This window comes from Podarcis cretensis (genome assembly GCF_951804945.1).
Source record: "Podarcis cretensis genome assembly, chromosome: 2".
NCBI lineage: Eukaryota > Metazoa > Chordata > Lepidosauria > Squamata > Lacertidae > Podarcis > Podarcis cretensis.
In genome coordinates, this window is record NC_137171.1 from 103,332,721 (window position 1) to 103,345,914 (window position 13,194).

General features: G+C 40.1%; 1 protein-coding gene across 13 annotated transcripts in view; it reads left to right on the plus strand.

The window, feature by feature from the left end:
- The window catches only part of CADPS (calcium dependent secretion activator), a 334,379-nt gene that overhangs the window by 224,674 nt on the left and 96,511 nt on the right, over window positions 1-13,194 (plus strand). For 3 of the 13 annotated variants that reach the window (XM_079958109.1, XM_079958115.1, XM_079958116.1), the window contains exon 17: window positions 1,576-1,648. The exons of 4 other annotated variants lie outside the window; for them this stretch is intronic. In XM_079958109.1, the coding sequence (XP_079814235.1) occupies window positions 1,576-1,648 (73 nt within the window). Of the gene's footprint in view, window positions 1-1,575; window positions 1,649-2,549; window positions 2,568-13,194 lie in introns of all 13 variants that reach the window. 6 more of the 13 variants (XM_079958104.1, XM_079958110.1, XM_079958111.1 and 3 more) reach the window with 3 other exon arrangements.

Genomic DNA, 13,194 nt, shown 5'->3' on the forward strand with positions numbered 1-13,194 from the left:
GTTCTCGTTTGCTTCGAATAATAATGCTAGAGGAAACAATATCACCGTTCAATTATTTTTTTTCTTTCCATAGTCCTTGCTGGTCATAAGGACTGGATTATTGTGATATGCCCCATATTTCCAGGGTCTGTAGATTATACACCTCCTCTCTTTTTCAATGTCCCCCCCCCCCACGTTGACAATGCAAATTGTGTACCAGTGGTAATGAATTCATTGTTATGCATCCAGTGAGAAACGCTTAAGAATTGGGCACTAAAAGGATGTTTATCAACTCTTGACTTGGTAATGAGCGATGAAAATAGAGAAGGAAAGCAGGTCTCTTGAGCGCTGTGCTATCAAGCAATTTATCAAAGCACTCGACTTCACAGAATGGTTTTAATTGGTGAACTCTGTTAAAAAATTCAATGTTTAAATATGCTGCACGAGGACATGGGAGAACTCCAGTTCAGAGGCAGTTTTGGGGTTGTTGTTGTTGTGACTTTCCTTTTGAATGGACACTGGACTCCCAAGGTCTCTGTGTAACGCTCACTAACTCTGTCGGTAAGCTTTGCTCTCTTCTTTCAGATATATCTATGCAAAAACAAACTTTATGATCTGTAAGTAAAAATGCATTCATTTCCCAAAACGTAGAACAGTTAGCGTGTACTTTCCTTTGGTGCCTCAATTCTTCTTGGTTGTCTTTAATTACCTTGCCCTCTTTTTTGGCACTGTGACTTTTAGGTCTGGGAAACTTTGAAGCAACAAACTTTTTTTATTATTTGTTTTGTTTTCCTGTTTTGTTTTGAATTCCAGCTATTGTTTTCAGAGAAGTACTTCATCCCACACTACCTGCTCTCTTCTGCTTCTCTCCTTCCTTGTTCGTGGTTGGTTCAGCCACTTTTCTATGCTGCCTCTATAAAAAGTGGTTGCATCAGTTTCAGAGCATGCTGGGATTGTTAATTCAAAACAACCCAACATCCGCAAGCTGCATGCCTCAGGTTTTCTCTCATGAGCATAGTCCGCTCACTCTGAGTTCCTCTTCGCTTTTTTCTGCTCCTTTTTTTTTCCAAACTTAAAAACAATCATTGTTTGACCATTTCTGCAGCGGAGTCTACAATTTGGAAACCAAATGCCTCCTTCGAGGTCTAACTAGCCTGAGTTCGTTAAAATTAAGATAAGAAACAATTTCACAGCAATGCTGCTTGAGGCTATGTTTATGAAGAAATACCTGTGAAAGCCTTAGATACTGAAGGCTAAACTCCTTAGTATCTTGGAGCCTTAAATCAATCAAATTCTATTTCCTTCTATTCATGACGTTCTGACCATTATATTCCCGCAAACAATTCAGAACAAACCTTTAGAATCATGGTCACAATCTCTTTTGTGACTCATGAGCATGCTGAATGGTTAATCCAGTAAACCTCCAATTTTAAATCTTTTTTTTTTTTAATTATTATTATTTTTTCCTGTGTGTATCCCAAAATACTCTGCAGCTACTTTCCTTTTGAGCTAATGTAAAGTTTTCCTCTGACCTATGACCTATAACCTCTTTACCTCTGACCTAAGCCTCTTGCATGCCCAAATCCTCTTTTATAGGGAAAAAGAGAGAAATGTATGAGCATCCTGTCTTCTGCTTGGCCTCTCAAGTGATGGATTTAACCATTCGTGAGTACCTTCCGCCCTCCTCTCCATACCGTCTTCACTCTTTTCTGTTTTCATTACTTCAGTACAATCCAGAGCCAAACCAACTCACTTTCCTTGCTTCAAGTCTTTTAGCATTGGCTTTGTCTGTTGCTTCTGTCTGTGAAAGTCCCAGTGTGAGAAGTCCAGTCACTTTTTATCAGCCTAAAAAAAAGAGAGAAAAGAAAAAGGTTAGAAAAAAAATCAGCTGTTTTTGTTTGTGACGAACTCCAATTTGTCTGTAAGTTTTTTCAGTTCTTTCTGTCTGTGACCTGAATGCATTTTTACTTTGCTTCTGTGTAACCCCAATTTGTAAACACTTGTCACTGGTACACAATCAAAAGACAGCAACTACATGGGGGAGCAATGAGCTAGAGGTCAGAAAAAAAAGACATTGGGAAAGAGTCATCTCTATCTTTCCCTAACGTGTATGTGTTTCAAAAGTTCTTTACAATCTGTGCATACGACCGTAGAAAAATGTCTTCCCTGTACATTAGATCTTCCACGTCTCTTGTCTGTTTTCTCTCAAACAGAGTGCTATCCAAGGTTCTTTTTTCCTGAATATTCCTCTATAGACAGCTCTGAATAGGACAAATTGTGTATATTCGTTTTACCAGTCTAATAGCCAGTATGCGTGCTCAGAGCTTAAACCACCTAAACACCAGTTTTTCTTTGTACAACATAACATTTTATCTTGGCAAAGCAAGTCGTTTTTGATGATTGCCCATGCTTCTGGGTGGTGGGAAAGATTTGGGCAACTTTTTTCCTTTTTGAATGTCATATATCACACATAACTGGGGGGCATTTTGATCCACTTGCTCATTAATCCTGCATATCTGTTCTTGTTTCTCTCTCTTTTCTCCTTGTTGCTTTCTCTCTCTTTCATATAGAGAATCAAAAGGATGCAGGTGAACAACTGTATATTATACATTGCTAGGATTGTTGAGTTTTTATTGATCTTTGTTTTCCTTTCCGTAGCTCCTTAAGATATGTACTCCTTTATAGAGAGAAGTTGGAGTTGCAGTAATACTTAAGGAGTTAATTTGTGCTGTCTTAATTCCTGTAATGAGTGTTCTCCTTCTCCCCTAAGTAGATCTAGTAGAACAGAAATTCAGTGCCATCTTACTAGGAGACGAGACACAGTTTAATCAAGAAAAAAGTTTACAAAAACAACCCTCAAAGTACATTTTAGAACTCAGTACTATTAGCAATCTGGCGTTCTGTTCAAACCACTGTTTGATACCTAAACTTAATCTCATTTTTGTTTTTCATATATTCTGTTCAATACCCTATTCGGGTTGAATTGTTTTCCTGTTAATGTGTAACTAACAATACAGTCGGAGAGAAGTCATGTTTCTTGTATTATTATTTTTTGTTTGTAATGTGGTGATGTAATGAAACAAGAATACAGTTCAGATTAAAAAAAAAAACTTTGAAAAATAATTCAGTAAAAATTCGTCAGAGATGCCACCTTTTTCATGACTTCTGGATATAAAAAAATATTCATTTGAAATTTCGTAAGATCTGAACTGTTAATTTAATTTATTTTTCTTTATTTTTCTTGAGTCCTTCGTTTATGTTCTGTGAAAGCAGATTGTCTGGATTTTGAAGTGTTTTTAGAGAGAGAAAATAATTTTGTTGCAAATTCCGCCTTGGATTGCATCAGGGTCATCTTTGAGAGACGCTACCACAAAGTGGCTCAGTATCTCATTTTTTCATACAATAATTCCACTTACACCAGAATGAACTATACTAAAATACTAGGAAATCTCTTCTTTTAGTTGAACAGTTTGTCGTCCCCTAAGGAAAGCTCACAACAAATAACTAAAACTGCCTACCCTTCCCTTTGCATAAACAATATTATTAGGTAATCATTTTGTCACAATATCAAGGGCATCCAGTTATCTTGATTTATACAGAATTTAAACAGATATTTATGACTAATGGTGGCTCTGACAAGGACAGGCAGCCTTACATGCATCAACTTGATGCATCCATAAAGTACAATTGAGGCTGCATCTGCATCAGGCATCAATGTACATTAGCAAAATGAGACAATCACGAGGGTATAGTACCCATGCCACATGTATATTGTGACCGTCCAGAATTATGGAGTGGATCTGAACATGTCTAGTGAACATGGTTCACTGGTCCATCTCTATATTTTTGAATATTCACCAGACATGTAAGGGATTGTCACTGTCAACAGTCTAAGTAACATAGTCTAGGTAACATGTGCTAGGTAACATAGTCTCCATATTTTGGTTATTCAGCGTATCTTATGTGCAGGTTATAGCTGTGGATTAGCCATCTTTGAGCTACACTAACAACCTTGCAGTTACATTTTTCTGGCATTCTATATATTTCCCCCCACTTGATTAAAAATGGGTCCGGATTGCATCCATTGTGTCCATGTTTCAAACTGAACTGTGTTTTGCTTGCTTTCTGGTTCAGAAAGTATCATGATGCAGTACACCTCAAATTGACACCAAAGGAACATGGTGGGTATTCAAACCACAACCACATGAAAGTCACTCTAAAGTCAATTGGTGACATCCATTGTTGTCCACCGAGCTGCAATACAGATTTATTATTTCACAATGGAACCTTCCCTTCCTCTCCTCCCCAATGTGCCTCCTTTGTACTCCTAGTAATCTGTTCCAGAAGATCCCCCACCCTCCAGAGTATATTTTGGGGACCTGCAAAGCGGATGAGAAGTGGGGGAAGTACAATCCTGTGAGCAGAAATATTCTCACGTGATGTAGAACATCACTCAGTAGAAGAATTCAAGCTCCAATGAATTCTAGCATATCATAAAACGTAATGCAAAAGATTCATTTATATTTGCACATGGAATTTTAAAATACATTGTCTGTTTAGAAAATAATAATTGCAGCAACCTTTAGGTACATTTCTATAGGTACAGTTCTGCACAGATATGTGAATAACTTCAATACTAAAGGGTCCTGCTCACTAATTTTCACTGTGTTTATCTTACTCTGCTAGAGAAGCATAATATGACATGCCAGAGTTAGGTAGATTTTAAGAGTGTTCTTAGTGATACTTCTTGATTTGCTGTAAGTGGCTTAAGGCAATTCATACCATATTACAGCTTATAAAACAGAGCATTCCTTGTACATGTATAGTCCTAATGTGATTTGGTAAAAGAATATATTTTGTTTAGAGTAGTCAGAAGGTGTTGATTAGCTGCAAAAGACAACCTGCATGTTAAATGGAGTAGGCAATGAAAGTAAGAACAATGGAACAGATATTGAAACCAAAATGTTGTTATTTGATCATGTAACTAGTAAAGCGCAGTCAACCCATAACAGCCTTGCATTTTGCAAACAAAGAGATGGTTATTGCCAGTTCTAACACAACATTGTGAAATATCTTTAAACCCTTTAGAAGGCAAACAAAATCTACCTCTGCATCGTTAAAGTGTTGAGTAGTGGCCAGACTACATCCACGAGAGGGAAAAAGTGGATTCTTTCATATCAGAGGAATTCCCCATAGGAGCAAAGGAGGCTGACTTGTCCTGGGACAAGACTATTTCTTTCTCTAGCACCCTCTCCATGATTTTAGGCAGAGGTCTTTCCAGTCACCTGTTATCTGATCCTTTTCACTGAGGGTAGCAGGATTTGAAACCCCAGGACAATCTCCATTCAACCCTCTTGCCATTTTAAAAAAAATCCCATAGAAATTTAAGAGGGACATACATGGATTCTGCTTTCATGCTGTCGGTCAATCTTGGCAGCATAGAGCAGCATGCAGATCCGGGTCCACATCCAGCCAGGGATGGAAATTAAGCTGAAAGGAAGCCTGAGCCTGTTACCAGTCAACAAATATACATTTGCACAGGGCAGACAGAGGTGTCCTCAGCCTCCTCCATCATCCCGTCTCCATTTAGGGCGAGTATGAGAACCAGTGGCCAGTTGTTGCAGCTGGAGAACTGTTTCAGCAGCCAACCCTGCCTATGTTCTCCCAACCATTACTTTCCTATCCAAGGAATCTCCAGCAATGAAAGAGTGGAAGTAAGGGTATGAAACACTTTGAAGTTGAATAGAAGGAGTATATAGCTACAGAGTTCTCCAGAAAACAGCTGGGTATGCTGCAGTGCTACAGCTAATAGTGAAGCTGTTGCATCTCTAATATGCTGATGGAACCTGAAGGCTTGGGTTCTAGGAAGCCATCAGAAACAGAAAGCACCGAGAGCCTAAAGGGAGCTAATGTTTCCCTGCTTTTTCTCTCTTATAAGTCACAGGCAAACTTATAAGACTCCTTCTCTTCCCAGGGGTCTTTTCCCCCAGAGCTGAATCTTTGCTTGTGATTCCAACCAGGAGTCCAGCTAGAAGGGATCTCCTGAAAGCAGGATAGGAGTTGTACATGAGACTAGTGGCATTGTGTGGACAGAATGTGTGCTTGATTCTATTTATTGTTTCAAAGAAGATAAAGTAATTCCTAGACTGTAAAGACAGAAAGTGCTGCAGCACCGTAGATTATACCCAATCATCACAGAAAAATATCCACAAGGTGGCAAAAATGAGCAGTTTTTAGATAATGGAATAGCTTCTAAATGGTATTGAAGTTTTCCTGTGTTTTCATACCCACCGTTGGTATTGATTTATCCCATATGATACCAGCTTTTCGGTACTTGTACTGAGCAAATATATTGCTTTTCACACCATCCTGAGCGTTTCACTTCTGTGCAATGGATGTGAGAAGAGGTTGAGCATCTCAGCAGGGCAATCAGCTCAGAGTCGTTGTGTGAATCAATACCTCCATACGGGAATGTCTAGCCTGCCACTATTGTTTCTGAGATTGTAACGGCCCTCTTTTGAGCTGTTACAATCAGGTAAATCACAACAGCTACAAAAGACTTGTAGAATATGGAGATGCCAATTCCTACAAACTGATCTCTGCAGGCATGCTGCCCACCCAAATGTCAGCCAGCCCTGCTCTGTCCCTAAGTCCCCAAGCTAGAGTGAATCAGGTCTCTTTAGTACTCACACATAAAAAAGAAATCTTTTTTTATTAAAAAAAAAATGCTGTTAATGTAATCCTGAAAGTTGAAAGGGTGGTCCTGGAATTTGGACTTTTGTAGTGTGACGGTGTTCCTGGTTCCGCCCACTGCCTTTATAACCTAGCATGAAGCAATTACATCTCACGCCAGAGTTTGGCAGAAGCCATCTATATGCACTTGTTGGCATCAGTAGGGAATCAGCAGGGGTATTTTAATTACTATTGTGGTGCATGTTGCGGAGCTGTAGGGAAATATGCACAGATCCCTCCCTGGTTGCTTTCAAAAATACTTATTCCTATTTCCTTTTGTTTTTACAATTTCATTTCAAAGAAAGAAAAATCAGAGTAGTGGATCATTGTGCTGAGAACTGCACAATCCAATCCATAGGTCATATGTTTTAAGCTGTTTTGTTTTTTTAAAAAAATACTTGATAAGGCCTGCTGCTATGGCCACTTTGCTTTACGCTGTTTTCTTTCTTTATTCCTCTCGCTCTCGCTCTCCCCATCCTTTTTTCTGCTTCACTCTCTTCCCCATATTTTTCTGCTTTGGGCGCCCACTCATGTGCGCGGGCACTCGCAAACAAGCACACCCCAACTGCAGTTGCGCAACCCAGGCGTGTTTGACAGCTGCAGGATTTAAATGCCAATCAGCTCTGAAATATATTTTTCATCTAGGTCACTGTAGGTGTCTAGGTCTGCAGCAACTGGCAGAAATGTGCAGCTGCTGGCAAGTTCAGTAGCTGGAACATATTTAAGGATGGTGCAGAGTTGAGTTACTGCAGGGCTTGCTGCACAGCTAAGCTGTGTCTCGTGGGTGCACTTGTCCTCTGGCTTTGGTATTCCTTTGAGGAAATGCCATTCACGTTGTAACTGAATGGGAACAGGTCAGATGAAAATGGTCTGCAGCGACATAATTGACCCATGCATATATCTGGTGCAAGGGAACGACAGCCTTTTCCAAACACTGCTCTTGTTATCAGCATTCGTTGTTTTAGTTTAATTTTTTGGGGTGGACACACACAAGCACACACATGCAGAAGAGGCTTGCCAGGGGAGGCAAAGTTGCTATACTAGTTCCCTGGCAGCTGGGTTGCTTGAAGTGGTCTGAAGGTCAGCATAGTGCAAACACACCAGCGGAGCCAAGGAAGGTAACCTTGTCCAGAAAAATTACCCACCTGTGACCATCTTAAATATTTCTGTATTAAACAGAGTGGTGTGATGTTGGTCCATTAGACTGAATGGGTACAAAATACAGAGATAAGGACAGAAATTCAGGAGGCCATAGAAGCCAGCAAGTCTTCTCCAACTCAGAAAGACAAATAAAGCTCACTTTTCCTTTTGAGGTGAGCTTTAATATGCCCTCAAAGGGCTTTAACCAAGACTAGCCTGGGATATTTTTTTCTCTAAATCAAAGATTATGAGTTGGCCAGATTGCGTGCTAGATAGGATGGCTGTTTCCTAAGAGGCCTACAGCAGACTTCCATTTCCAATCTTTTCTTGACTCACAGTGGTTCTGTGAAATTCTGCCCCCTTGACCCATAGCATCATAGGGAGAAAATATCCCCACAAAGGGAACAAAGGGAAATACTAGACAAAATCAGAAATAATGTGTTTAGCATGAGGCAAAAAACTTTACTAGTATCCCTTCCCTTCCTTAGCCCATGAGAAATTAGGCTAAGATATTTTGGGACATGAATTGATGGATTCATTTCAAGGAAAGGGGAACCATTTCAGAAAAAGGGAGAAAGAAATTTAGTCACCTAAGTTGTATAGGTATTCCTAACATAAATGTTATAAGGAGCATTCAGAAATTTCATAAAGCTCAGTGAAGCTTTCCAAGTTCTTTGTGCATTATTTGTGAGGAATGTGGACTGAGGTTTTGGCTCAGTAGGGCTGTTCAGGAGAGATTCCTCTATGCATATATGCAATATGTGGTGGAGCAGCCAGATAGCACATCCTGACCCTGACAGCCATGCACCTACTGCTCTTGCCCCTGATATCCACTCATTGACAAGGGAGGGCCTATGTGCTTAGAGCAGCAACTTGGCCCGACAGGCCTCCCCATATTTGTCATCCCAAACATGCCTTGTTAGGTTGCCATGTGGGAAAAGTCACCATATCAAAAGGAAACGTGAAAACTAAGCTTGAACAGCCCTTCAGGTCACCCATTATGGTTATGGCAGACCATTATGGGTACGATGGGCATATGATTATTTGGCTTTTGTTTGTGTGACAGAGAGTGTATACCTCTTAGAATGGGATGGATGGTTCATTAAGTTTTGGGATACCATCCTTCACACGGGCTTCTCAAATCCCATTGGCTTCAGTGGAATCCAAGCAGGCAAAGTTTGTGTGGGATTGCTGCCTAAGGGAGCAATCCTAAAGCAATATCTGCTGGGATAATCAGGCTAGTATTCAGCAGATCTCTGACTGAGCCAGGAGGTTCCTGGTGCAGCCAGGCTTGTTGTTGCTGTTTAGTCGTTTAGTCGTGTCTGACTCTTCATGACCCCATGGACCAGAGCACGCCAGGCACTCCTGTCTTCCACTGTCTCCCGCAATTTGGGCAAACCTGTTGTCTTTGAGTTTTCTTGGCAGGGATACTGGAGTGGCTTGCCGGTTCCTGCTCCAGGTGGATCACATTTAGTCAAAACTCTCCACTATGACCTGTCCGTCTTGGGTGGCCCTGCAGAAGCTCATAGCTTCTCTGAATTATTCAAGCCCCTTTGCCATGACAAGGCAGTGATCCAACAGCTTAACTTCCTCACCCTCAGCTCAGCTGGAGGTACGCTGGAGTATCTTCCCTCACCCTTGGCTGAACTGAGCCTGGCAGATCTTAAGCTGTAGTAAGCCCTGAAGAAAGGGCGTTCCAGGGATGTGATGTGGGAGGGACCAAAGTGGGGGGAGGACTTAGGCCAGATCCTAAGACCATTCAGCTTGGTCATGTGACCTGGCAACCCAGCATCAGTTAAGCTATAAAGGGTGGTATAACCCAAACCGTATTTTAAAGACTTGTTTCCCCTCTGCCAGACTTAGGTCAGCTCAGTAGAAAGTAGTCCCATGACTGAACGGAGTTTAGATCTGGTGTAAGTTTACGCCAGCTTCATGTATATAGGATTGCTCCCTTACAGTTGCGCTTCATAGAGGCAAATGTTTCTACCACCCTGAACATACAGCCATTTATAACATTTTAGAACACTTTCAAAATTACAATTCACCAGAAATCATCTTCCTGTAAAGAGCCAAACAATTAGGTTCTTTCTTTCTTTCTTTCTTTCTTTCTTTCTTTCTTTCTTTCTTTCTTTTCTCCTTCTTTTCCATCTCTGGAAAATGCAAGCAAAAAGAAAAGGGCTTCTGGCAACAAACCATGTAGATAAATATGCCAGACTCCTTGCAGACAGAATTGTTTAGAGAAGTGCTTTGGCTATTATAATGTTGATCTTGAACATAACAGAAACTATAGGAGAGGTACATTCATCATATATCATATAGAATTTGTTGTTGTGTGCATACAGAAATTATATATATATATATATATATATATATATATATATATATATATATATATATATTCCCCCTAGGCTGATATCACAAACTATATGACAGATGGGTCAAGTCCTGATTTGCAGTATTCTAACATTTGGAATAGCAAAGTAACATATTTGATAGAGCTGGCAAGTTTTTATATATGATTCAACCCAGAATATAAAAGCCACTAGAATTCCAAGTGGAAAATAATGAGCTGGAAACAATCAGAAACCACACATTTTTTTAAAAGAAAGCGAGAGATTTGAGTACATATTTAAATTGCACAAAGAATGCTGTATAGCAATCCTTTTAGCCCAGAATGGTGTTATTTACTTTTTTCAAAATGCAGTCATTGCAAAACAATTCGTTCCTGTACTTTCTGCTTTTTTTCAGTTAATAAGTCTCACAATATCTAGAAGAAATCCATAGTAGGCAATATTTCTTGCCACGATATGGGTATAAAAGGCATGCAATGCTATTTCACATTTGACACATGCAGATAAAGTTTTTTTAAAAAAAAACCATACACAACTAATTGACTGTACTAAAATCTTGCTTTTTGCACTTGGCTACATGAAATAACAATTAGCATTCGCACTGAATTTTAAGCATCCTAGATTGTGAATTCTTGTAGCATAGTGGAATCTGTCGACTTCAGAAAAAAATGTTTGTTGTCATAATTGTGTAGTACTTGAGTTGACGATAAGCAAAACAGCAGCTATTCCATTTGTACTTTTATCATTTCTGCTTACTTTTCGTTCAAAAGTTTTCATCTTTTTTTCTCACTGTTTATGAAGTCACATGTGTCTTTACTTTTGCTGTCTCTTTACATCATTCACGAACAGCTCGATCGTCAGTGCCCAAGCCCCCAGCTGGGCCCACTCCATCCATTCAAACGCAGACTAACATGATAAATCAGATGCTGAAAGGCATACCTAAGCAAGCACCAAGTAACCGTAATGGTTTTCCTTTCTTTTATTAAATATATCTTTCTAGTATAGCCTTTTTTCTCCTTAATTTGCTGTTAGTTTAGATCATAGGAAAGTAGTCTTGACCGTAGGCTTTGAAAAAGAGAAATTTCCTAGCGCAGCGCTTCTAGTAAATAGCATTGGTTTCAAAATGTCCACCTTTTTTGTCTAGCAATGTCTGACATATGCAACATTTTCAAATATCAACGTCAGCACAAAATAACATTGTTGTTGCATAACATTTTGCATGAGATATGTGAATCTGTATGAATTAAATTAAGTATGAAATGATTGAGAAGTATGCCGTTTCATTGAGCAGTGCTCCAGTTGTCCACAATATGGTTCTCTAAAATGGAGGAGGTTATAATTAAAAAAAAAATAAAATAAAATATGTTGTTGAAAAGAAAATTAAGCTTGGGATGAATCTACATTTCATCTAGAGACAAATTCTTGCAGGTAAGCTTGTGGTTATATCTGCTGGTTCAGCCTCTCCCCAAGTGTGAGTGGAAGGTACAGCCCCAAAGGGATGCAGTAGCCAAGGCATTGTATAATAATAATAATTTATAATAATTTATAATAATTTATTATTTATACCCCACCCATCTGGCTGGGTTTCCCCAGCCACTCAGGGTGGTTTCCACTGAATTTTAAAAACAACAGAGCATCAGACATTAAAAAACTTCCCTTCAGTTGTCTTTTAAAAGTCAGATAGTTGTTTATTGCCTTGACATCTGCTGGGAGGGCATTCCACAGGGCAGGCGCCACTACCAAGAAGGCCCTCTGCCTGGTTCCCTGTAACTTGGCTTCTTCCAGTGAGGGAACCACCAGAAAGCCCTTGGCGCTGGACCTCAGTATCCGGGCTGAATGATGGGGTGGAGACACTCCTTCAGGTTTACAGGACCGAGGCCGTTTAGGGCTTTAAAGGTCAGCACCAACACTCTGAATTGTGCTCGGAAACATACTGAGAGCCAATGAAGATCTTTCAGGACCGGTGTTATATGGTCTCGGTGGCCACTCCCAGTCACCAGTCTAGCTGCCGCATTCTGGATTAATTGCAGTTTAAAAAGCAAAAAGAAAATAATCACTTAACATAATTGGATATTTAATAACAATAATTTTATTATTTATAGCCTGCCCATCTGGATGGGTTTCTCCAGCTACTCTGGCGGCTCCCAACAGAACACTAAAAACAGAATAAAGCTTCCCTAAATAGGGCTACCTTCAGATTTCTTCTAAAAGTCAGATAGTTGTTAGTTTCCTTGACATCTGGTGGGAGGGCGTTCCCCAGGGCAGGGGCCTCTACCAAAAAGGCCCTCTGCCTGGTTTATCTGGATAACCATATTGTTATTGATATCCTCTTTTATTATAACCCTCATACATACTGGGGGGAGAGGGGTAAGTTCCCAAACTCAGTAATATAATGTGCCCTAAATATAGAGTTCTTCTACCTAACTACTAGGAGCACTGGGCACTGCACATTTTGGCAGTCCTTACGTTTTGTCACTATTTATCTCGAGGCTCAGCGGCAGATCTGTTGGCGTTGGTGTGGGTATGCTTAGAGTTTGCTAATGCAGTCTTCCCCAGTGCTATTTTCCTAGAAAAAGAAGTGCCGGAACTCACCATGTGACAATAACTGCCTCCCTCATTCTCTTAGAATGGCAAGGGCGCCCACCTGAGTGGTGCCAGAACTGAGTTCCGGCGAGTTCCGTCTGAAAATAGCCCTGGTCTTCCCCAACCTGATGCCTTCCAGGTGGTTTGGAGGGCAGCTCCCATCAGCCCCTGTTGAAGTGGCCACAATGCCCACCATAGTGACGCACAAATGTAGATGTAAGCTGGTGTAACACCACTGGTATCAACTGGGATGAATTAGCTTAAATCCTTTATTCTAACATTCCTAATTTCTGGATCAGTTTAGATAATACTCAAAATCACAAACAGTGTTTGAAATCCCCAGCACAACCATATGTATGCATAAACTGTGAAATCAGATGTTCCCTATGCAGATAAGACCAAGATGCTG